At 40.2% G+C, this 27,107-nt stretch overlaps 1 protein-coding gene across 11 annotated transcripts in view; it reads right to left on the reverse strand.

The window, feature by feature from the left end:
• Positions 1-13,437: 13,437 nt before the first annotated feature.
• The window catches only part of LOC308132467 (transducin-like enhancer protein 4), a gene marked incomplete at its 5' end in the record, with an annotated part of 42,866 nt that continues 29,196 nt past the window's right edge, over positions 13,438-27,107 (reverse strand). For 8 of the 11 annotated variants that reach the window (XM_080499571.1, XM_080499575.1, XM_080499574.1 and 5 more), the window contains 12 exons: positions 13,438-13,643; positions 14,122-14,198; positions 15,619-15,769; positions 16,877-17,024; positions 18,373-18,620; positions 18,740-18,989; positions 19,150-19,226; positions 20,371-20,558; positions 20,733-20,865; positions 21,495-21,647; positions 21,732-21,785; positions 22,014-22,136. In XM_080499571.1, coding sequence (XP_080355697.1) covers positions 13,536-13,643; positions 14,122-14,198; positions 15,619-15,769; positions 16,877-17,024; positions 18,373-18,620; positions 18,740-18,989; positions 19,150-19,226; positions 20,371-20,558; positions 20,733-20,865; positions 21,495-21,647; positions 21,732-21,785; positions 22,014-22,136 — 1,710 coding nt within the window. In that variant the 3' untranslated portion in view covers positions 13,438-13,535. The remainder of the gene's footprint in view (positions 13,644-14,121; positions 14,199-15,618; positions 15,770-16,876; positions 17,025-18,372; positions 18,621-18,739; positions 18,990-19,149; positions 19,227-20,370; positions 20,559-20,732; positions 20,866-21,494; positions 21,648-21,731; positions 21,786-22,013; positions 22,137-27,107) is intronic. The other 3 variants (XM_080499568.1, XM_080499576.1, XM_080499577.1) reach the window with 2 other exon arrangements.

Below are 27,107 nucleotides of genomic sequence, written 5' to 3' on the forward strand. Positions count from 1 at the left end.
AGCTTGAGTGTGAAGGCGCATGGCGCCACCTACCGCGTGGGAGTGGGAAGATATACGGCATTTTATTTCTATTCATAGAAATTCATTATAAATTAATTATTGAATGAACTAAGGGATGAATAATAGATTACTATTTTACAAATGAAGGCTGCAACTGCAAATTCATAGGTACTTAACTGACCCTTATTTTGGCAGTGAACTCTTTCCAATTTGAAATAATTCTGTATATAATTGCAATTCATGCTTTAAACCAGAGTTGTCAAGTTCATTTTACTTCAGGGGCAACATAGAGCACAATTTGAGCGGACTGAACCAGTACAGTTACACATGTGCATTACAACTTACAGACCACAGTGGATTTTTATTTAATTTATTTGATCTTTTTTTAACCAGGCAATACATAGGAAGATGTAACAGATCTCCAAATACATAAAACATTTGGTCACATGTACCTAGAATATTGCAGACTAGTTTAAATTATGATCAGGGTAAAATTAATGTCAAAATCTAGAAATAATCACATATACACACCCACTGAGGAAGCGACGTCCAAAGACGTCCAAGACACGTCCGTCCATCCAGGCTGTAATCTGTACATCTATTTGACAGCCAGAACTAGTTGACAAATGACATATAAAAATGATGGACATCTAAGACTGTTATGAGGGAAGTAATGAGGGAAGTAGATCATGGCAGGCAAGAGGAGACAGCATCTGAAGTTTAATGCACAATGTCCGAGTTATGACCACTTTTTGCTTTAGTCCAAAGGCATTGACGTTTTTAGGTCTCCAAGTTGAATACAACTATGTACATGAATGTTTTATTCGGCACTGTCAATTGGCATGAGTAATTATCTAATTGGTGCAGCAGTTAGTGCTCTTGCCAAACACAGAGAAGGTTGTGGTTTCAAATCCAAGTGGAGGTGTTTGTGGAGTTTGCGTCTGTGAAACATGCATGTCCTGTGTAAGACTGATGACCCCGTCCTTATTCTGGCTTTGAATGTATTTTCAGTGATGTCCAGACAAGACAAAAATACAACGTCCAAGAAATACGTCTAAAAAGACTTTCATTGTAGCTCCTCTGAGGATGTCTTTTGGAAGTATCAATCTGTATCTTAATGATGTGTTTTGCACCACTTTTTTCCTCAGTGGGCATATTTCTACACCTGTGTATTAATCCCGATCACCTGAACTGACAGCATAATTCAAACTAAAGTAGAAAGAGGATGAGTTATACCACTGTGCGCTCCTGATGATCAAATGAATATATTGCAGTTAATGTCATAATTTATCACGTTACCAATTTCACCTTGTGGGCTAGTTCAGGGATGCAGGCCATACGTTTGACTCCCCTGGTATAAACCAGTGGTTCACATCTGGCCTGTCTCTGTGACTCACCATTACTCCTTAATGACAAGTGGGGCAGTTTTCCCTTATTCAAATCAATAGTTCCTATTCTTTGTTTATTGCTTTTTGTAAGATGTAGAAAATGTAGTCATTTATTTATTTAAATATCAATACATACTTTAGTTTCTTGGCTGATTAAGCAACATTGGAATGGAATTTGTTCTAAGAGTTATGAAGCCCCACCCCATTGTTTTAATATAGTAATGCACTGCAATCTATAGAATATGGATGTCTCAAGTTTCACTGATGTGAAATGACTATCAAAATCAAGCACAGAATTAATGAATCCTGTAAAATCTATTGATCATTTTCAACTGACATATTGCTTTACCAACCTTCACCATTTTCATGCTTGGGGGGCCCTCTACAAGTTTGAGACTGTAGATTTTAAAATCTCACCCTGGCCTACATGTGATAAGAGGAAAAAAGGACCAGTTGTATATAAATTTCCCAAAATGTCTCTTATCTATATGAACCAGGATTTTTCATTTAGCCCTATGGGCATGGGGATATTTTTAGGTGGAGATGAAAAAAGTAAAATAGCCTGTGGAGCTTGATATGTTTAAGGTGGGTGCATTTGATGCTCGAGAAACGATAGCAAGCAGAACATCACCATCAGAGCAGCGGTCTGTGGAGGTCAACAGCAGCAGACCTCATCTGCATGGGCAGGTGGTCCGAGTGTCAGTGAGAGTAGAGGGTCATATCTTTATTATCGGAACAGAAAGTAAGTCCATTAGATTATATTACAAAGAAATCTTATCTTATCAACGTAATGCAAAATTTAATTGAGTATAGGGAACATTTGATGAGCCAGTTATCGATATAGATGCTATTTTTGTGTTTTATTCCTTTTATCATTATGTTTGGCTCCCTTGCATAAAGAAAACAGTTAGTGTCCATTGCTTGATGCATTTATCGGTATCTTAAAAATTTGAAGAAAAAAAAAAAGATTAAAAAAACAAAAAAAAAACTCAGATTGAACATGAGCCTTGTACACTGAAAACTACCATAAGTGATCAAATTGATTTTTCACCAAACACCCAATTTGTCTAATAAGTCATTTTTAGAGTACCCTTTTTTTGTTGTAAATAATACATTGTAGTGGACTCAATAATGTGGAAATATTGATGAGTTTTCTTTTGAATTCCAAATGTGATTGTATAGTTGGATGTGATTGTTTATCTCGATACTTGCTTTATAATTTTGTAGTAAAGAAACACTATTAGTGTGTGCCCTGTAAAGGGTTAAAGGTTAGGGTTAGGGTTTTGATCAGGAACTATAAAGTCATTAAACTATCCTTTGAATTGATATTAGCTCATGTCAGTTTGTGTGATTAAATATTTCCTTCAACTCAGTTCATTCTTACTGGTCTCAATGTAATGTGTGGAATTTTAAATTAAAGATAAAAGCCAGCCAGCCACAAACAAAGTCTTTATTCCTTTCGTGAGATGAACGTGGGGAACATTTCTCTCAATTACATTTCAGTCTGACTCAACATTATTTGAGTTTTATTTTGGCAGGATTATTTTTACGAATAATACTACATTCAAGATATTATCTTTTTAGACTCTCAGAACATTGACAACTGTATTAATATTTCAGTGTGTGAGGAGAAAAGTGTTATTCCATGACATGCCACAGTAACACTGAAACCGGTACAGAGAAAAGGCCTTGTCTTGTATAAAAATGGGAACTAAAGTTGGATTTAAGTGGGAATCGGAGTTAGCCTAAAAGCTTCAAAAAGCATCGCTTCTGACCCGAGTGCTTTATTCTAGCTGGAGCACATTTGGCAGAGTGCGTGCTGAAGAGCATTCAAACCAAGAGCTTTTAGTTCATTCGGTTTTAAGAGGCCTTTCTCCTCCAACGCTTCCACCTATTCTATCGCCATGCATGGAAATGTCCGTGACCTCCACTCAAATGGCTGCTCCTGTTTTCTTAGGAAATATGTAATGCTCCACTCTCTTGGTGAACTTAAACCCTCTCAATCATGCAGCTCTCTCTACTTTTCTGTGACCTCTGAACCCTCCACAGCGGCAGCCATGGAGTGACAGAATAGATGTTGGGCATGAAAAGCCTCTTAAGAAAAAACTCCAAATATTTAGATAATGGGGAGAAGGGGTATCAAGGAAAGCACATGGACTGATTTATAATATATAAAGATTTGTTTATTTAATTTATTGATATTTAGTCAAATAATTCTTTGGTCTGTATCTGCTTTAATGTTTTAAAATTGAGGGTACGGTACTAAATCAGATCATGGGTCAAAACACCGGAGAAAAACTATATGCAAAATTTAATAATTTCATTAAAATCTAGAGGGCTGTGGATTCAAAACCAGGCTAGGACTTTCTGTGCAGAGTTTGCAAGCTTGAGTTTTCGCTGTGTTTCCTCTCAGTTAGTGTGTGTATGTGTCTGTGTTTTCTGTTCGGAGTGGCCAGAATGGCAGGTTAAGTCTGATTATATTTCCGTTTTAAATGGAGTCACGTTTGGAGAAACATGCATTTGTGGGATGACCAGCTCCATTATTTCTTAAAGGATTGGGCAATTCTTCTCTGTGAAAGTCAAACAGCTTATTTTTGGGCTTCGTGACTCTGGTTTTGATCTTCTGGTTACCCTGACTTCCTGGTTGGCATTTGATTGTCAACCCCAGTGAGCACTTTTTTTATTATAATGAGTTGTTGTCTGGTCTAAAATTGACTGTGCCATATCTGACTTATCTGGATCAGGCCAATGTTATTGGAGCAGTTCTTTAACCCGAGTCATAGTACCATCAGAAAACTGGAGGCCAGGACGTTTGATACAAGCTTCAAAGTGAAGTAATGGCGAATATTTAATTGATTGTAAATTTTTCATAGTAGAATAATAATTAGAATATTCACCAGCACTGATTTGAATGAAATGTAACTGTTACTTTAAACATGGCAAAAACTGCCTCTTACATCTTCTATCTCAGTCAAAGCTTATAATGATCAAGTCTCTCTCCCTCTCTCTCTCTCTCTCTCTCTCCACCTCTCTCTCTCTCTCTCTCTCTCACACACACACACACACCCACACACACACACACACAAACATACACTTTCCTCCCTGGTCTTCATACAACCAGAGCTGAAATCTCTCATCTTCCCCTTTCTAGAGAGAGATAATGATGCTCGTTTCACAGCTCAAAGAAGTCATTAATATGTGACACAGCCTTGAATGTAGGATATCAAAGCCCTGCAAAGTGCAACCCCCCCCACCGCTCCCCCCACCTACTAACAGGCACAACCTCGTTAAGACGGCAGCGACATGAATTAATCATCGGCCCTCCCTGCAACAGGGCAGGAAATTGTTAGCAGCATCAGCTGTTCCAAGAAATGTCCTTTTGAATCGTCAGGAAAGTATAAAGCTCCTCACAAATCTTTTATCTCATTACAGGATCACTGTCGCATTTACCGCAGCATGATAAGCTGATGGACATGACCCCCCTGTGTACCCTCCTCTAAGTCTCTTTCACAGATGCGCTGGTACTGGCGAGGTGAAAAATGGGGCGAAAGGGAAATTAGTAAGTCAGATATGACAAGGGCAGATTTTATTAAATGCAAGACAAGGCCATAAAATGGGAATACACATAAACCTCATAACTATCATATAATCCTATTAGAAGAAATCCAGAATACATGGCATGAAGATGTTTTTGAGACTCGAAATGCTTATTAGTTGTATTCGTTCATAACATGTGCTAACAGGATGTCAGTGGAACAAAAAGTTATAGCCTCAAGAAATTGATGCACATGCCAAAGTTAATTCGAACTGGATAAACAGACCATTAGCAATTGGTGTGGAATCCCAGCTCTCATTTGCTGATGTTGCTGTTTGACAAAATTCCCCAAACTGTAAAATGTGTGTGTGTAAAATGTTCTATACAATCACTCACAGGAGGATTGTTAAGAATAAGAAATGATTTATGGAACTGCGTCAAGTGTCACATTTTAATTACATTTTAAACATAGAACTCATGCTGCATGAGTGGATTCATTGCTGCACAAAATTATTAATTGAAAATAAAACTGTTGAGCTCATCAGACACAAGCATGGGTTTCCTCTCTTTTGATGAACCTTGAATTGTTCCACTCATCTCATTGTTGTTGCACCATCTCAGCCGCCCTGTGGAGACCGCTCTGTCTCAGGGTCTCCTGTTGCCTCGTCCCCTCCTCCCTCATCTTCGAGTTCACTGCTATTACAGCCTGGGGAAGAAATCAGCAGCAGTGAACCAGATTTCAGGATTCTTTTTTGGAGCCCCACCTGCAAGGGTGAAAATCACTCCGACTCTTGACAAGACTCACGGACGTGCAGAATATCACCGCAGGACTTACTGTGCACAGTGGAAAGTCATTGAAATGCAAAAAAAAATAAAAAATAAGGCGACATCTGTGATGATCACTGATTCTCCGAGAGCTTGGAGGGATAGCAAAGTGAAACTGAGGCATCAAAAAAAAAAAAAGAAACCATCAGCAGTGGACTTAAACTAACCTCAGACGTGAGATCAAAAAAACCTTTTAAATGGCCCAAATCTTTACATTATCCATCTTTCTTATATTATTGGTTGCTGCTGATGACTGCTTGGTGAGATTGAATCAGATTTATTCTATGGATTTCTGGCACTAGGAATATTAATATGTCACACTGTTGGTTGGTGTTCAACTTCATGAATTTATACAAATCACACCTATGGTCAGTTCAGTATCACCAGTTAATCTCAGATGCACAGTCTGTGGACAGTGGGAGGAAAACAGAGTAGCCAGAGAAAACCTGCGTGCACACAGGTAAAATTACAAACTCCACATAGTAAAGGGAACGTTTCAATACCAGCGAACGAGTGTCAGCCGCTACTCCACTGTGTGTTCAGGCTATAGACTCATGATCCTGTTAATTGCTTTTTTTTGTAAAGAGCTGTGCTCTAAACAAGAGCTTCACATCCTCTGTGTGGAAGTGCAGTAAATATTCACTGTGCTGCATCCATAATCCTCCTTCAGAGTCTCCAGAGTGTGCCGTCAGAGCGGTGAAACAGTGAATTCATTAAGGGCGATTGTGACAGGGCTCTGAAGTTAGCGCAGTATTGTAGTGGTTTGGCGAAGTGGCACTTTGCAAGCATTATGCCAGTAGACTGTAAGGTCACCAACGCGATCATTGAGGATTTTTTTTTTGGAGGGACAATAAAAGTGGCAACAGTGGTCATGGACACACACTTTCAGCTCCCACATATGCAGTGAAGTGAATGAATGTCTTTGTTGTGTTATGAGACAAATCCGCAAGCAACATTTTGCGGCAATGAACATTAAACGCCATCTTGCTATTGTGTGGCCTGTTTGTTTAATCCAACTCATGTGTCTGTCAGGAAAGTGGGCAATTTGCATGCTGCAAGTGCTCTTAATATAAAACGCTGAAGTAGGGTGGCTCGTTCCCACATTGCATCCCCACCTTTCCTCCTTCTCTCCCTCTTTTGGGTGCATGAAGTGCAGTTGGAGAGCTGTAACAGGAGTATCATTCACTGTAATGGCGGAGCGTCCTCCTCCACAGCCCTCACTTAGATCACTTAATCCACTTTAGCAGTCCAGCGCTGTGCTCGGCGTGAACACAGCACGTTCACAATGGGAGGATAGACGGAGACTAGCGCTGACCTGTCAGCTTGCACTAAAATGCCACACACAAAAAAATAAAAACTTGAAACACCCGTTTCTCACAGCTCACTTAATGTGGACGCTGAGTATGCCTGCTGCACACTGCAAGTCAAAATCTGAAGCGTTTGTGTGGGCAGAAAAGTTTGTCCCATTATACTTTACAAATGCAAATGGTTTATTTAAATAATAATTGTGTCAAATCAGTGGAGGAGATCAAACTGCCTCAGTCCTACACCTTCTTCCCACCCAAGAGCTGAAATGGTTCAACCCCACTATTGCCTCCTAAGTCTCATACTGAATACATTTATCTCACACCCCCCAAAAAATATTATAGTTTCACGTAAGTTGTTGCGATCAATAGGCAATAAAATGTATTCAGCATTCTGGTTGGATGCTTTAATTTGTGCCAAGCCTTTTTATAGTCTGCAAATGTTTTACATTTGGCCTGTTCTACCAAGATCCTGCATAAAGCATGCTAAATCTCACGTTCATCCAAACAGAATGCACTTTCAGTTTATGTGCATTTTTCATTTGATCAACTAAGAATAAGAGTGTATTCAAATAAAGGCTTTGCCTGCATTAGGTGCTGTTTGCAAGACACTAATCTGCTGGAAACTGTATTACGTTCATGTCTGTCTGCCTGTGTTCAACATGGAGTGATTGGATGGAGCGCTGAGCCTCCACAAGCACAAAATGACATGATAGCATGGGGTTGAATGAGTGGTGAAAGAAGGTTATCAAATATATTGGAGTGTCACACCAAATAAATCTGATGTTGGCAAAAACAAAATAAAAAAAAAATGCAAATCGGTCAAATCAGTCATATAATCAAGAGCAACAGAAGCGATTCAGAATAGACTTGAGGGTTAACAACACAGAGAGTATCTTCAAATACAAGTCTTATCTATAGGGAGCCGGTTCAGGAAATACCTATAACAGTAGCAGCACTGCTCAATGCTGAGCATCGGTATGTTCTCCGAACTGTATATTGTGCAATTTTTAGGAAACATGCCCGATATTCCTTATTCATGAAGCCAAAAATGCTAAAAAATAAATAAATTTAAAAAATGTGTTCGTGTGTTTGTTATTTTACATGTCTGTCAAAATCCATTTCAAGTATGTGAACAAATCAGCCTCCACATGTGTGTGCGAAATGTCAAGTTTAAGCCTGTTTTTATATACGCAAACATCTGGTTTATCAAGGCCTTAGCGTTTTGTTTTCTTTTACCAGTTTAATTGTTTTTTTCCATTACATTTCCAATGAACTTAGCTCCTCTCCCAGGAGGAGGCCAGCCTCACACTTCAAAAAGCCCCCGCTTTAACGGATACAGTGGTGGTATTTTCTCCTCGGGTGTAGGAGGGATTCTGAGGCGAGGTTAGATGTTCAAGGATAGGTTTAAATAGTGGAGGGTGTTTAAGTAGATTTAGTGGAAAGTCCACGGCTGAAAGGTAAACAAACCAGTACACAAAGAGTCGCAGCAATTGTTGTGATCTTTTTTTCTTGAAGACAGAAGAGTAAGTTTGTTTCAAGGGTAAAGAGCCAGTGTCTCCTTTTGGCTGGTTGTAGCTTGTCACTGTACAGGTATAGTAGCAATATTACACTGTCAGGGAGCATATTACAATATTAAGGCCCCGGGCGTGCACAGAAAATAGTTAGCTTGATAATGAGGCCATTAACGGGTTGCCATACACAACTGTGTGAATTAAAAAAATGAATTATGTGGAGACACGTGGGCAAGTCAAGTGTTCTGTCATCAGCATTTAATGTCCTTTTCACCGAAGGGAATGAATCTGCTGCCAGCGAGCGAACGTTATCCCCCGTTACACGTCCACCGCCACCCACACTCACACGTCTGTAAAACGACAGCAGCGGCTTGCGGCAGCCTGTTTTGGATTTTCTCATCTGGGTGACATCTATTGCATTCTCATATTACATAAAACACTGGGACATTACTTTGAACTTTCCCAGAGGTCAAGGTCACTTTGGCTTCGTGTCTCTCTCTTTTAGGGCAGGTGTCATGTCCGCCTGAACCTATGGAGGACATTTAGGCAGCAAAAGATGAGTTTGACCTTGAAAGCATCTGTAGTTTATATTTTAAAACTTGAAGAAATCTTCACTAAAGAAGAGAGAATTCATTACCTGTTCAATCTGCTTTAGTTTGTCCTCTTTCTGTTTCCTTCCATCAGTCCGTGCTTTAACTCAACAGAAGGGAACATTGTGACATTTTTCAACAATTACTCAGATGACCGTGCATGTGGTGACTATATGGGTGCAAAGCATCTGTGATTAAAATATGTTGCATGTTTCCTAGATCAGTGAAACAATCTTGATCTTGACCATACAGACATGCAACCCCAAGAGTTAATCTAAGAATACAACAACTGTGAGATTATGATCACTATAGACTTTGTCCTTTGGCTAATTTTGACATACACAACGTTGCATGTCGACGTTTGCCGACCACTGCATCACTTTGTGACATGAGGGCCTAAATTCAAGAAGTGATGATGACAATGAAGTGAGGGAAGCTGTGGCTTAGAAGTGAGGGAAGTGGGTTTGACCCCCATCAGGTCCCCGCCATAGCTGCTCCCATTAACTGTGAATAGGATGGGTTTTCAATGGAGAGAAAGAATTTGCCCTCAATTGACAATAAACTACATTAGCTTTCTTGTCCATCAAAGTTGTGAAGAATTTGAGTTGGAACAGAGAAAGAGGCCCAGACCGAATACTTCACACAATAATTTAATAAAATCAACCACAGACTAGAAAAAACAGAGCAAAGGCATTTTGTATTGAATGAAAAAAGCTCAACTAGTAACAGGAAATTTCTTTCTGCTGTAAGCTTGAATAATTACATGTTTACAGTAAAGTTCTAATACCTTCGAGGGCTCAGTCAAGCTGGTTGCTCTACACATCATCATTGTACATAACACCATTCCTGGTCCAGTTTACCATCTAACCTTAAGCTCTCATATGAGACGAGCGAACCTTCTGCTTTGAGTCTTGACGTGAGCATGAACACAACCAACCAGTTTTTACGTATTTTCACATAGAGTTCGCAGAGTATTTGACAAAATACAAGGTGTTGCCAGATTTCAGGGCTCATTCAGGAGCAGAGAGCGCAGCAGAGCAGTCAGTGACAGCAAGATGAATGAATTATCATTTCAATTTGAAAGTGTCGCCGACTGCTGCAGAAAGGTATCAGATTAAGAGGTGAAAGAACACAAGGTAAGGCAAACATTGTGAACAAAGCAAACTGATATTATGACCTGTCAGAATACACAGTGTCTATATGTGGCTGTCAGAAACATGTTTAAATGATCTGTTGTAAAGGGTCTTTAAAACGTGAAGTTATCTCTAGCTTGACATCTAACAACCCAGGTCAGTAAATATTGCAAAAAATCAGACAGTGTTTAAGTTTTCTCATCCTTTTGCCTTTAACTGAAGAGAAAAAAGAAATATTCCAGTGCAAGATATTAACTGTATATCATAAAATATATGAAGCAGTAATTAAAAGGAAAAAAAACAACAATACAGTATAAGAGCCAAATAAGTTCCAGTGCTTATTTCCAGTGTCAGTTTATATCAATGTTGTCTTTCCAATTGAATGACCAACGTTGTATTTTATATCAGCCCCATAGATATGGGGTGCGAGACCTCAAACTGTCCAACTGTACCAGACAATGTTAGGTTTATGGTAGCTACCCTCATGGCTCAGGTATGATACAAACAATTTAACAAGACATGGAGGGGACAACCCCTAGAGAAACTCCACGGCTTGTATAGCCCAGCGGTGTCAAACCCATTCAGTTCGGGGGGCTGCATAAAGCCCACTTTGATCTTGAGGAGGTCGGACTGGTGGATTAACAACATGATAATCCATAAATGATTAATGAACAATCAAAAGTGCAAATGTTTTCTGTTTATATGCTAAATACAAGTATAAGACCTGCAAAATTTGAAACTTACACAGAAAAATAAGTACAATTTCAACATCATGCCATTTTAGCGATGCCCTCTGGTGCAGAATACACTGAAATGTCTCGGTCTTTTTCAATTAAATAATCAACTAAAACTATAGCGCAATTCTTTTTACATTTTCTTCGCAATCGTTAACCTCCTGGTTTGGATGTGCAGGAGACTCAGTTTAGAGATTTTCACAGAATTCAAAACTTACTTCTAAAAATTGGCCTCAAATAGAAACGTCTGCAAAAAAGATAAATAAGGTTGTTTAAATGGAGCTGAAAGAAAACAGGCAGTGTGTTGAATTTGTACTAGAAACTACTGAGTTGTGTTTTTGTATTTAGGTTTGTTTGGTGTGGATAAACAACTTCAAAAATATCACAGCAAATAATAATTCTTTCTCATACCAAAGTTTAAACTATCAGGCCAAAGTCACAAAGAGTCTATTTCAAGTGTATGTTTAGTAAAACAGTTCAAATGAAGAGATATTCTGTCCCAATACTGAAGTTAAGTGGATACACTAGGGGCTAATTTGTTCTGTTGCTGATTACAGATCATTTCTTTTTTATAAAATCCATATTTATATGTAGCAAATGTACACCCAAATCCTCTCCGGCTCTCTGTACACCGTCGAATAACAGAGCAATGTGGAGTCGAACGCGTAGCAGCATAAAGGCACTGTGTTATTTCTACAAGCCAACAGAAATAAATACAACAGAAACCATGACAATATCGTTGACCACTTATTTTTCCGGAAAAAAATCAAAAAAGGCTCGAAAGTCTTAATGGAAAATCCAGCCAGGGTTTGGAGGAGCAGTTCACTCAAAACGTCAATTTAACTGAAATTCGTCAAGAGCCGGTGAGCATTCAGAGGAATCCCAACTATGTCAGGGCCAAGTGCAAAGGTCAGTCAGTGGTGAGGGCACAGAGGGCAGTCTGATAGGCTGTTCAGTGTCCACAGGGTTAAAATACACACACACACACACACAACAGAAATAATTGGATTAATGTTATGGATTAAAACATGGATGGGATAAGTGTAAACAGTATTTCCAGTGGCTTTTTTTGTTTTTTCACAATATTCAGCTTAGAGTGGAGTGTGAAACATATGGGATGACATTGTATTTTGGGGAAATTCTATTCAAAATTTTGCAATCTCAAGTAGAAGTAAACATATGATTGCAGCAGGATACACAAGTTAAAAATAGTTAAGTTTTTTTTCTTAGTGAAATCACATTAGTATGGATCCATACTGTGTGGGTGAGATTGGTGAAAACATGCAATACATTGTGCAGCTCATAAAGCAAGTGGCTTCAGATCAAACTTAAAACTTTAACAAAATGTGGATAATTTCAGAATGTGGAAATACTTTATAAACTGACATGTCATAATCTCACTCAGCAGGGACAAGACGCTTTTTGGAGTCCTTAGTGGCAGGTTGGTAAACTGTGATTTGTCAGTAACATAATGGATCTAATGAGCAAGCAGTTGGCTTGTATCTATCAACTGATAATTAATCTAATTTACAGAGAAAAAAAAAATCCAAGAGGGTTGCAACCTCAGCTTCTTGTCATTATGCTAAGATAAACAAAGCTAAATGTCTTTTGGCTTTAATTCAATGTTCAACTATCAGATATCGGTATTATTCGTGTTTATTCTTATAAAACAAAACAAAAAAAAAACAACATTCAGGCATATCTAATCTCACTACACTGAATGCTAATAGATATACTGCAGCTGTTTTAAAAATCTATCATCTGTTTTAGGAATTTTTGTATCATTCGTTTTGGAGGGACATATGAGGGACAAATGTTGACATTTTGGGAAAAGACACAATCACATATGCAATGGTCGTTATTAATGTGTATCTTAATGCTACAATCCTGCACAGAGCAGTCGACCCTTGAAATGATGCAGGCAGCCAGGATGCAAAAATATACAAAAATAGGATGCAGACTGAGAACACAACAAAAAGCACTTCCGCTGTGACAATAGCACTTTATCAACACCTTCATTTCAAGCTGTGGTAAACCTCTGCAGGAGCTCTCTATAGGTATGTTCTGGAGTTACCCAGGAATGATATGTATCCATCTTCCACCTACTTTACATACCTTTTTAAGCCTTTGGGTATATGCAAAGTGAAGGGGAAAGTTACTGCATGTAAACAAATGGATAAACACAAAGACACAAGTGAAAATAAATCTTAAATAAATGGTGATGTGGCATCCATTCCACGTACACGGGCATTCTGTGGTCCTCACAATAACAAAAAAAGACACTTAAGAAAAAGAAGAGGGCCCACCCCCCCCCAAAAAAAATCTCTGTGCTTGGCTCTGCTTTTTTTTTGTTTTGTTTTGATCCACAACCAGCCGAGAAGTCGACAAGTCACGGTCTAAGAGAGTGTTTGGTTTGTTCCATTCAAATTGATTTTATACACGTAGCTGATGGAGCCCTCAGGCCTGGATGGAAAGACGACCTTGTACTTCAATGACCGCAGCGTTCGTTCTCCTAGTAGATGACCTCGTAGACGGTTGCTTTTTTGTCTCCTGAGCCCGTCACGATGTACTTATCGTCTATGGAGATGTCGCAGCTGAGCACTGAGGATGACTCCTTTGACTGGAAGAGGAATACAAAAAATGTGAGGACCATGCGTGTGAGACAGACAGGTGTTCAACAGGAGAATGTGAGTCCTAAACAAACAGAAGACTGACTGAAGTCTTTGCTCAGTCCATAATATCTGCCAATAGTAAAGCATGGTCGCAGGCTCCCTTTCTTTTCATGCTGATAAAGGCTTGTTGGAATGTATGTGTCCTTGATTTATAATATTGTAACAGAATGAGAGCCCAGCATGTGATTTCAGATTTTGCTTTGTTCAGGCATTTCTTTTACATTTCACAACTTAAATAATTTATATTTTTCGTTGACTGTATTCACGCACAAAAAAAATCTACATTTATTGAGCAGAGGTGTTTTCGGTGCCCTTTTTTTTTTGAAAATATCTCTGCCCTCCGGGCTATCAGATTGTTTTATGTTTGGACTCTCCGCTGCCTGCCATCCATACTTGCATTATCGTGGTACGCTCTACCGCACTTACCTGGAAAATGCTGGCTCCATAAGGAGTTCTCCATGCGTTGAGCAGATTGTCTTTTCCTGTGCTCACAAACCACTTCCCTGCAGAGAATTAGAAAAAAAAAACATCGTGAGGCTACGTCAAATCAAAAGAAGGTTAAGTTGCTTCTTAATCTGCTGATTTCCCCGGGATACAATACACACTCGTGTTACATAAATAATAATTGTTGTTAAAAATCACCAACAGCGTTTGAAATGAACACGAGTGTCAAAGCCTTCTGAGCTTTTTGGTTCCTAATGCATTTGTTGTTCATATAAACTTAAATCACGTTACAGTTTGATTTCATATGGCCCGGGCCTGCTTACACCAACTTTTACTGCTTGTTTGGTGTGCACCGAGGTGTGTGTGTGTGTGTGTGTGTGTGTGTGTGTGTGTGTGTGTGTGTGTGTGTGTGTGTGTGTGTGTGTGTGTGTGTGTGTGACAGTGTTTGAACAAAGCAAAACAAAGTTTGTTTTACCACACAAAACATATCAAGTGTGAATGCACACAAATAGATTCCTTAATTTTATAGGCTTGGACTCTGAGGGGACGGTTTAAGCTGTAATATGGGACCTTCGAGGATGGTCAGTGGGATTTAGATGTAGGGACTTCAGTGGACACTTCAACCCTGCTAAATGTTGTGTATCTCAAACTATTTCTCAACCATCTTGCTGAAAAAGACCAGTGCCTCGAGGGATTACCATTTTAATCAAAAAGTGTACTTTGCACGGTCTGGAACAAGGCTTGGGTAGCTGCTATGTGCAATTAACCACATTTATACAATCAAAATCATCACACTGCCTCTGCTGGCTTGCGATTTTCCCATAATGCATACTGCCATCTCCTCCAGAGGTAAAAACCATGAGATATGAAAGAAGACATGCTTTAACAGAACAGAAAACCTTTTATTGCTCCGTCCACTTCTGACGACCATCTGCCCTGTGGAGGTGTTTTCACTTGCTGACATGAGGGAACATTCAAACTAACTTCTCTGAGGCCAAACGGTCTCTTTCTCAGTAAAGTGCGGCGCTCCGTATGTTCTGATATTCGTCTATCATAGTCTGGATGAAGGTTAACAGCAGTTTGTACTATAGGAGTTATTATGTAGGATAAGACTACAACGGGTCAACCTTTGCTCCACGCTTGCGTCAATGAACCTCGACACCTTCATTACTACTTTTCTGTCCTTGGACCCCTTTTAAAGGTGCAAACTGCAGCATGGAGGCAGCACTTGACAACACCTTGTGGAATGTAGATGCTCTGACCCAGACCTCTAATCTTGACAACACATAAACAAAAACTGACACTTTGCTTGCTGAATATCGTCTCAACTTTTCACCGAGTGCCTGATGATGACTTTACATGTGTTTTTTTTTTTCTTTTTTATGCTGTGGATGATTCAGGCATGTATTTTCATCTTTCTTTCTTTTTTTTTCTCCATTCCTTTACATCGTTTGAAAATTGCCTCGTGCTGAGTCTTACCGCAGTGAGCAAATCTGAGCGACAGCACGCAGCTCTCATGCAGATGGAGCTGGTACTTGTCAGGTTTGGTGACATGTAGGACCTCCACGTTACTGTTCTCCATTCCGACTGCCAGCCATTCCCCCGTTGGACAGTATCCCAGTGAGAAGATCTGCAATCAAACCCATCAGTCACATATTAATGGCCTTTATATATCTTCTGCTTTGAAATAAAACATGTGTTGTTCTTGAATGCATGTGAGAGTGTTATTTTTTATGTGGGCTTGGCACTGGTATTAACATGTTGGCAAAGGCCCAATGTATATTTTCCTTACTCGTCCCTGAAAATGTCAAAAAAAAAAAAGATGTTTCACTATATAATATATGACTAGGCATGAAAAAAACCTTTGGGCAAGCATGCGGTCATGTTAAACCCAAGGGTACTGAAAACATTTGGATATCCATCTAAAGTCATGGGCATTTTTTTCACTCAGATTTTGATGATGCTGGCCACTGTAATACTTTGAAAACAGTTCCTTTTGTTTTACCTCCTAGTAAAATATAACAAGATGGTCTACATAAAAAGACCATGCTGTTATCAAATATTGTATATTTGGCTCAGTGTTTCTGAAAAATTTTGAAAAAATGACTTTGTGCATCAGTTAAAGAGGGCGCAGTTCATGAAATGGCTGGTGCTAATTGTGCTGAAGCGATGAAGCGAAACAATGTAAGAACTGTGAGGGTTTTGTCTCCCCGGCTGCCCTGCCTTCTCCTCAATGCACACTCACCTCCTCCCGTGCACACTGAAGATGTGAAATAGGTCTATTCAAGAAAATTGCAGTAAGAGTCTATTATATCTGCTTTTCTCCCTCGTCTGGGAAAAAAAAACAACCTAAATCTTCACTGCAACTATCATTAGTTTAAAAAAAAAAAAAGGACAGACATAAAAGAAAAGAAAAAAAACCTCAGTCTGGCTTTTAGCGTGAGTTAATGTTGTGAACATGGCTTGTAATTTAGTGCAATAAATCAAACCTTCAGACAGTAATCACACAAACTACAGATGGCAATGACATCCCATCACACACAATTATCATCAATTTGTGACATTTTATTTCAACGTATCGGCAAAATAATAATAATTGCAGTGCAAAATTGTGCTTTTGATCATCTAAGTTGCACCTACGAGCTGCTGGAGAGACTAAACAACCTCCACAATGCTGAAAGATACAAAGAGTGGTGGCCGATTTGAAATGTGATGTGTTTGTGAGTTTTCTGCGTACCTGGGAGGTGAAGTCATGCTGCTGCAGCTGCCGTCCCTCTCTCAGGTCCCAGGACCGGACTGTGTTATCCAGGCCTCCAGTCCACAGCTTGGTGCCATCATTAGAGATGTCTATACAGCTGGCTCCATCCGTGTGGCCCTGAAACTGCCTGCAGAAAAACACAATGTTCATCCGAATGAGAGAAAACACTTCAACGATCATCTGACTGACAATCGTACTTTGTAGTATTCAGAGACACCCTTTGTAGTGCACTTAATGAGTCTTTAATTTAAAGGGACACAAGGGGAAATTTGAGTCACGCAAATAGTATGTGGGGGAAAAAAAAAAAACGCTTTGAAAACAGGGTTAAACAATAAAAAATAAATAAATAGAAGTGAATACCGATATTATCAATGTGAACACAAAGTATATCATAAGATAAATCTTCGAATTTGATCATTGTAATTGCTTGTAGAGTTTATTGAGAAGTGTTTCAATCTATTCTCTTTATGAGCACAAAAAGGTACGATTGTTAATTCACATTTGTGAGTAAAGAATGAACTTATTTTTTGCTGTGGTCAAAAACCCAAAACAGATTTGCAAACTAGAACACTCATGTGCGAAAGTATAGATTTCGGTAAATGTTTGGAATTTAAAGTAGATTCCAAACATTGTAAGTAACTCGCATCATAGTAACTGTTTCACCGAATGAACTTGGGTTATGTTGTATGTTGAGGACACCGAGGATTGCTCCGATGCACACTCGAAACTTCTCTGAAGGATCATCTCGGTAATTTGTTGTATTTGGAAATGCCCTTGTAACTGAATCAGCCCTTCAGTAACAATTCATTGTCAAAGCATTTTGAAAAAAATGCCTCCACCATGGATTACCTTGTGGTTGAGAGACAGAAACGAGTACCTGTTTTCAGTCTTGGAGATAAGTAATGATTTTAAGATGGAGAAAAAGAAAAAAAATGTCATTCCACTTTCAGGGTTTTAGGTTGAGATTCAATGTGCCATCCATCCTCACTTTATCAAACTTAAAGTCCCCAGAGCTAAAGTTACGACCAATTTACAGTCTGCTACTACCATTGGGCTATGGGATGAGACTGTAGAAAAACCCACAGATGCACAAAGAAATCATCCAGACTTTAAAAAAAAAAAAAGGCACCGAGCTGAGAATCAAACTGGGGGTCTACTCTGCCCACGGAGCAACATGTTAACTTGAAGGCAAATATTATTTAAAAAAATCATGTTTACAGAATCACATCTAAAATAACAGACATTTATAGGAGCCATGACAAACTGGAAAAAAATCTAGTGGCAGCATAAACGGAAAATGACACAGTGAAAACAAAACAAGAAAGGGAATAAGTGAGCTTTCTTCAGCTGACCATGTAACGTACGGTCCGAGATACGAGATTTTCATAAAAAGCACAGATGGCATTAGTATAACTGTATCAAATGGATCAATTGCAATCATTCTCCTACAAAAATACCCTCCTCCTGTTTCATACCTAACCAGGGTCTGGTTGTGAAGGTCCCAGACGGCGATGTTCCCATCAGAGCAGCAGGAGAAGCAGACTTTTGAGTCGGGGCTGATGGCCAGAGCATAACATGCAGGTGCTGAGGAAGTTAGCTCCGCTTTGATGCGTGGAGTCGGTGTGGCCAAATCCCAGATTGACAAAGTGCTCGCCTCACCCCCGACGATGAGAGTTCGTCCATCCGGAAGCAGCCGACAGGAACGGATGTAGTTATCTCTGTTCTGATGGGACAGAAACGGTGGTGCCATCAAGAGAAGTCATTACAGGGAAATCAGAAAGGAAATCTTTTTCAATATGGAGCACGAGTCCTGAAAGTAACTTATTGCTGCGTTACACTTGCCAGACAGTCCAGCTGGGATACTGGGGTCTTGTTGCCGGGATGACTGATGTCCCACACTTTGACGCAGCCCTTGCCGCCAGTGTAAACATGGCGCGTCGGGTTACTGATGGTAACGGCACACACCACCTCCCCGTGGCTGAGTGTATTGATCTGTCGAGCGTGGCGCGGGATGCCGGGGCCGATCAGCGCGTCGGGGGGGAAAGGCACGGGCTGCATCTGTCCATCAGCGCTCACATGAAAGGAATAGGCCCTGGAGGAAAGAAGAGGATAGTGCAGAGGGATGAAGAGCGGTGAGTGAGAAGAGAGAGGGAGAGCTGCTGGGAAAGGTAAACGCCGGCGAGAGGGAAGAAATGGTTTGTGAACATCGACAGTGTGACAGTGCAGCTGGAGAGTGAGGAAGGGAAACATACGGTTTTCCACCAGGAATGCCGGACAGGTTTGGAGGGAGGCCGGGGACACGTATGTGATGGTGAGGATCGAATCCCACCTGAAAAGCAAGTCAGCCATACACAACTGTTCAGACAACCACAACTCAAACAATACAGGGATGAAAAAGGTGCAGGACAGTTCCAGACATAGATGCGATATAAAATATACAGCTATATCATAGTTACATTCGTCAAGTAAGAGTTAAAACTATATTTATCCTTCATTACTGTATGTATGTCTACGTTTCAGGTATTTTGAACTACACATGAATATTTATTTTTTGGGCTTTTTGCGTTCTCTCCGGACAATTTAATAGAAAAATCCACAATTTTTGCTCTTTACAGCATAAAAACGCACTCGTTTGTTGGATTTTCAGAGTTACAATGAAAAAGATCAAAACCACTGACGACAACAATTATCTGTACTGAAGCTGCAAGAGATTTAAGAATGATCAAGTTACATCAATAGCGGTTATCATAATTTAAGATTTTAGGATTCTTTCCTGTGGCACTCTGTAGTTGACTGAAATACAGTGCCATGCAAATAGACTGCATGTTCTAAGAATAACATGATTGATGCTACACACTATTAGGTCCTATTTACCCGAGAACAATCTCCTGAAATGACAGCGTCTCTGTGTTTGTTTGCTTGGGTTCTCCATAGAGTGACTGGATGACGCACTGAGCCCACAAAAATGGGTTCGTTTTCATATTTTTGATCACACAAATGTTGTAAATAAAAAACAATTTGAGCCCTGAAAGGTAAAATGTACATTCTGAGACAACTAAGTCCAATTAATCATAAAAAATAAGCGTATGCGTTTTCTGTCACAGAAATGCTAGAACCTATCCCAAATCCGTTTATTTGAGATAATATTCAGCTTTAATATATACACACATGTTTTGATAGATTTAAAAGTATTTGGGAGGTGGGAATGACTCCAGTTTCTAGGAGGAGGGGGGGGGGTTACATTTGAATGTGTCAAGCCAGGGCCATTGAACTGGAAAAGTTTCCAAGAAATAGCAGTCAATTCATTCAACGGGCACTGATGTTGCACTCTGGGAACCACAATAAAGCATCTCTGCAGGAAGCGGCTGTGTTGCCCGTTTGTTATTGTCGTATGAACACAGCACGACAGGAAGTGTGACCTCCCCAGTTGGTAAAGTGTGCTGATTCATGTGTGTTTGCGAGGGTCCATGTACCACTTGTGTGCGTCCATAGGCTGCCACTGCAGCAGCCGCCACTGCACTCATCTGTGGAGAGATGCTATGCAGGCCGGTGTAGGCCGCTCCCGCTCCGCTCAGCTCTCCGTTCATACCCGGGTGAGGAACCATGCCGAACGGACCGGGGTAGGAGCAGGGCACAGCCAGCGGTGTGCGAAGGCCGGGAGCTACGAGGCAAGGCACGTACAGATGGGTGACATTAGCGGCAGAGGTCACGGTGCTGAGCTCAAATACATAGGAATGCTTTTGAAAACTCAACAAGGATGACGTTTAATCTCAAAACAGGTTTACAAAACTGCTTTGTGCTCATGAAAGTCACGAATCCTCTATGCAACACTCACCCAGCGTCTCGACTCCTGCAGGCTTACTGGGCACAGACCTCAGGCCTGGGGTGGAGGTGCTGCTGGGTGTGGGGGCTTCAGAGCGAGATGTGGGGGTGCTGGACTTGGACACGGGAGTGGTGGACTTCTCATTCTACAGCACAGAAAGTAATCTTAACCCTTTATCAGGTGAGTGGCCAAGTTTGGCAACTTCCAAATTTCTTCCAAATTCAAAATGTGAGCGTTAACGAAAATCGCAGAAGACATGACATAGGGGCTGTGGAGGGTTTTTTATTTTTATTTTGGGTGAATAATGAAAAAACACGACACTTACGTACGTTCTAGCTTTCTCAGCTAGGTCATGACATAAAGATTGAAACGTTTCCGTTTTGAATTTAAAAGGTAGCCCTCATTCCCTTATTACAATAATTAAAAATAAATCATATATATAATGTGTCACTTTTTTATTCAGGGATTAAGGGACGTCTACAGATGCTGGATATGCTCATATATAAAACCTGTGCATCCTAAAGATTATCAATGATATTTGAAAAGACAGTGTCTCGTATTATATAAAGCCGATCCACTGTTGTCCTTCCACACTTTTTATTTGTAATTTTAAATCATGCAGTTTTTGTCATCAGCAACAATACATTTCTTTTTGCGCTTTACTTTGAAATAATGCTCATCTTCACATTTTTTCCAATGCCCTAAAATAGCCAACTTCCCTGAGAAATAGCGATAAAGAAGATCAAAAGACTATAATTACCCCCAATGACTTACCAAATTAATCTCTTTGGACTTGGATGAAGGTGTGCTGCTGGAGGAGGCGACGGAGGAAGGGCTCAGGGGAGCGTCTTTCTTCAACAGGCGACTTTTGTCCAATCCATTCTCCCGAGGCGAGTGGGCGGGACTTCCTCGAGGGGACGCTGGATCCTGTAGTGTGTGAGCACAATTAAAGACGACTCATTTCATGAGCAGGCAACGCAAAAGATAATGGGCTGGCGCACGGGTTCCTACCTCGTTGGAGACATCCACCACCAAGTTGTCGTCGCTCTTCTCTGCATCACTTTCCTGGGATTCACATAAATAAGGACACACATCGATTTGCATTGGGGTCAAATCTGAACCCGAACCTCTGAAAAACAAATCCTTTCCAGCTTTGATTGTGCGACACGCGAGAAACTAATGATTACATTTGTATTTGACACAGACTTGAGATGTAAGTGTTGTTAAACTGAAGTAAACCAATAAACTCAGTTTTTTTAATTTTCATCCATACACGTAACGGTCTTCACTCACGTAGCGCGTGGATGTCAGCTCCTTATCGTCCGTCTTCTGTTTCTTGTTGTCGGACGAATAATCGCTTGAACTGCGGTGCTTCTCTCCAGTCCGGAAACTTGCTGAAGGCGACACGGAGGAGCTCTGAAAGAGAGAAAAAAACAACAACAAAATATTGCAGAAGCTTAATAGAGCAGGCTTTGATTTTTTTTTCCCAACAAAACTTGAGCTCTGAACAGAAAAAAATATCAGAGGAAACAGTTGAAACTTTTGGACTTGAGGCAAAAGACTTCTTTGTGAAACCCCAACATGTAGAGACTAGATATTCAGTTACTGTCTCGCAATACCTAGAGCTGTTTTTAAAACTGTATCTTCACCCTAACAAATAGATCTTACAACGATACATCACACCCTGTCCTCAGACCATGTTCACAGAAAGAACCATAATTCATAAGGATTGCAGGGGAAACGTGTGATATCCAGAGTGGGTGGATCATACATACATCCATCCAGTCATTTTCTATACTACATTAACCAGATCATGATTGTGGAACACTGACAGTTAACAGTAGGTGAAGACAGGAGTTTGAACAAGTTACTAGTCCATCACATTACGAACATGGCGACCGAAACAGTCACACATACTCACGCTCACAAATATGGGCAAAGTTGGGGTGAGGCAGATCCTAATTTCTCTGTCGCTACACCTTCCTACAGGATGTCTAACGGTGGAACAAGAAGTTTGTGAGCCGAGCCGAGAGGATTAGCTTGCTCCCTAATGACAATTTGATCGTTGCTCTCTGTATTATTTTGTTCTCTTTTGATTCTCTCCCCCGACCAGAACAGCTGAACATCTCCACCTTTCTGTTTAAAAGGAGTTCTTTTCCTTTCCATTGTCACCTATGCTTACACATGTGGGGTTTTTTTTCTCTGTAAAAGTGCCTTCAGAGCACGATGACTATTGGTAGTCCACAAAAAAATTTAATTGAACCGAATCCCGGCGTAGCTAATTCACTGGACGTTGAACAGATTTATATTCATAAAGAGAACAATGGAAACCAGTGGAGAGATTGTTTGATAATTTACGTGTTTTCGATGTGAATAAACTGGAAGATAAAATCGTGTGGATGCGATAATCCACCTAAGATCCCCAAAGTGTACCTTTCTGTAAATGTTTGGAGTGTATGATGAGAAGAGGAATTGTCAAAGACAAAGAAGGTGTGAAAGGAAACGAAAGGTTCAACACTTGGGTTTTCCTAAAACGGGGCAAGAGGCCCAGTGAAAGCTCCAGCTTTCGCTGTGAAAACCTTTTCAATGTGTGGCGTCACAGAGCTGGTCTGCCACTGCGAGAGAGGTCAGGGAAAGACGCAGCAAGAAAAGCGAAGAGGAACAGTTCACACAACTTTAAAAACTCCTCTCCCAGTCAAACCCAATTAGTTTTTACTATATCAAACCAAACCCCAGCAGCGCTGCATCCTCGACAGTTCGACGACAATGTCGTGCCGTTAGAGGGAGTCGCTCCAGTGACATCTCCTTCTTAATCTAATATGGCATCCTTTAAACGCCATTACTGAGGGATTCATCTTCTTTGAGAAGCAAAGATCAAAATAAGGTCAACTAAACATTTCTCTTCTTGCTCTGCTGATCTCTCTCTCTCTCTCTCTCTCTCTTTCTCTGTCTCTCTCTCTCTCTCTCTCTCTCTCATTGGGAAGCACTCCTCACCCGGCACACGATGGACAGAGAGAAGAAGAAGAAAAAAAAAAAATCAAGCAGGACCTTTAGCTTGACCTTTCCACTAACTCACGCTTGTAACCTTTCCGGTGCCCTTTGCCGTGCTGCAAGTGTTGATGACAGAGATTCTGTGGGGGAGGAGTGTGTTTCCATGTATGTGCCCACATGTGTGTGTCTGTGTGCGGTTAGGAAACGCTCGTAGCTGTTTACATTTTAGTACTCCAGGCGCGCAAATAATCTTGAGATTGCCAGTGTGTGTATAGGCGTGCGCCTCCTCCTGAGTGAGCCCAAGCTGGTTGAGCCCCTCACCTTCTCTCCCTCGCCCTCAGTCGCAGACTGATTAGATTAATTAGCCTGCAAATTAGCTTTTTCAAAAACATCAAAGCAAATTAATTTTGTTGCGGAGACAAATGAAGGCGCCGCCGGCAGTGAGGGCATTGTGACTGTGAAGCAGTCTGAGCGGCGCGTCTGAGTGAAAGTCTTCATTTCCATGCACATCATAATTATATTTGCCTCCCACTTCAAATTGATTCTGCAAGTCCTGATAATGCTATCTGTAACCTCCTCTGTGTGCGTGTGCGTGCGAGTGCGTGTGTGTGTGTTCTCTCCAGTGGCTTCCGGATAACCACGCTTATGTTATGAATTAAGTTTAAAACATCCGAAATTGAAAACCAACAGCGGTAACAACCCCCCCACTCCACCCCACGCACTATTTTTCACAAATTTTTTTCACACCATCTTAAAATGGACACACAAATGTTGTAAACAGCTGAAAGATGTTGACTTTAAGACCTTATATTCGCCTGCTGATGGCTCCTTTCTTGTTTGTCACGTTTTCAAATGTTATATTTCCAACTTCTCTGGCGATGATGACAACTTAATAATTTGCTGTGAACATGCAAACCGTTGTAAATTTCTTTTAAATTATTTTTGGAAACTTTGGAAATTCTTTTCAAAATGCGTCCCAGCTCAGTGAGATGGACGCTTATATGTATTTCTGGTGTGCGTAAAACCGTGTGAGCCTGAAATTCAGCTATTAAACACAATAATCAACATAAAGTAAATATGTTCATATGTTTCACTGCAGATATTTTACTTTGACCCTTCAAGATCCAAGATGAGCGTTGTTGTTTGCTATTGATTGAGTTTCTTTTTATAAAATACACGTGCAATCTCATTTTTCTTTTCAAGCTTTAAACACAATGTTAAGCTGAAGTACTGTTCAATGTATGGAAATATCTTCACTTTCAGTTCACCGACATCAACACTTGTGATCTACTCTCTCAATATCCCACCATATATCCTTTCCAGATGAGCTCGGCAGTAAACTTTGAATGGGTCGTGCTAAACGTTTCTATCATTGTTTGGGGGAGGCAACACGGGAGGTCACGAGGACCTGGCAGCTTTCAGGCCATGTTCTATAAATAATGGTCAGTACAAACAACAGGATGAAATATTGAGTAACAATGCAACAAGTAGCCATTTGTATCACTCGATGTATCACGAAGTCGCTCCGTTTTAAGAGATTCATTTCACTATTTCTCTTGTTTCCTGCATGCTGATCTGAGCCACTACAATATGCAAACACAAGTTGATGTTAACAAATGTATTAACAGTGATATGACACACACACACATTTTGGAAATTGGTGAATCAAGAATTATAAAACACAATTATATTTTTCAAACTCTTTACTCCTGGTAAAGTTACTTGTACTCCTGAAAGCCGGGAACAAACTTCTACAACGCAAATCTGAAAATCACAAGTCTATTAACCAACCAATTGAAAGCACTTTGCAGAGAACATTTTCTGAAATCTTTGTTGTTAACCTTTCAGAAAGGTAAAAACATGTCAACAGACTAAAAATGTTAATGACGGGAAGAGATGCTTAAAAAAAATGCATATTTATGATACAAAGAGGAATAAAACTCAAAAGTTTGGGCCATTTTGGTGCTCTTGAAGAATACATACGAGTCACATTATGAAAATCCACTTGTATATGCATTTTCTATATTTATATATGCGTAAGTTTTATACAAATAACATTTTTCACACGCTTACTTTAGGAAATTCAAGATAAATGAAGTGCAAATAGAATATACACCAAAATGTGTATTCAGATTTTTTTTTCTACTAGCCACAGGAGGCCAATTATGATTAAATAAAATAAATAGAATTTTCTTTACTGTAAGGAGGGCCGTGTTCACCGACCGTTCAAAAAAAAAAAAAAAGGGTTCCACTGCTCCTCAAAACATTAAATCTCCACTCTGGATACCTTCCTTCTGTTTCTCTCAATTCCTGAATAAGAAATAACTTTGGCCATGTTTTGTTTCAATTAAGGCGGCGCGCAGTATTCATCTAATCAGATTCCTTACTTCCAAACTTTATCAGAGACAAAGAAAAAGTCAAACTTCGTAAGGGATGTGTCCGCTGTGTGGAAATGCTGTGTTTTAGTGTCTTTGCTTTGCGGCTTTGTTGTCTCACTGACACACAAAAGATATCTGCACAAAAAACCAAAATCTTCAGAACTTTAGGTCGAAGTCATTTCGGTCTAATCCGTCTTTCACCCCGTACAACTCAATTAGCTTGTTACTCTGCAGCCGACACAGCATGGGAGGCCGGGCTGCACACTGCATTCAGGGCTTTTAAAAGAGCATCCCAGCATTCACAACTAAATCAGACGGCCGCCGCGAGGCTTGTTTACCGGTGGCAAAAAAAAAAGCCCAAGACAAAAAGTACAAAGTGAGTCTGTGATGATCAGGCCAACCACAGACTGCATTGTGTCTACTTCAACAGGTGATTAATTGCAACCCTGACAATGGCCTCGTTAGGGGGTCGGTACAGTTATTGATCCACACATGCTGTATATAATCACAGATGCAGACATTTTTAATATCTGACATTTGAGGCAATTAATTAAATGCTTTTTGGGTTTTTTTAAAAAGGCCTGTCACTTGATTCTAACAACTTTGAATGATTCACTGTGTGGGATGAAACGGATATCCCAGAATGCACCCCCCCCAAAAAAAGAAATGCTATGATGGTTGAACCAATCATTAGCTTGATTTGATAAATGTACTCGGTCCCACTCCGACCAACAAAAGGTCTGAGAAGGTGCAGTCCTTGAACACACCATGACTACATAATTGACTGGCAGTACCAGCAGTGTTAGTATGCAGACACACATGCGTGCGCCGTATACACCCTCATACCTTTATCAGCATGTGAGGTGCTAACGCCAAGGACATTAAGGCACAGATGTTCATACACCCACTGTACTCTGTGGACTGTTGCCAAGGCAACTGTGGACCACTGACAAGGGACTTATTGGTTTCATGAAGTGACTGTTGGCCGCATGTCAAAGAGCAGCTCCGTGTGTGTGTG

Source organism: Blennius ocellaris (genome assembly GCF_963422515.1).
Source record: "Blennius ocellaris genome assembly, chromosome: 7".
Classification (NCBI taxonomy): domain Eukaryota; kingdom Metazoa; phylum Chordata; class Actinopteri; order Blenniiformes; family Blenniidae; genus Blennius; species Blennius ocellaris.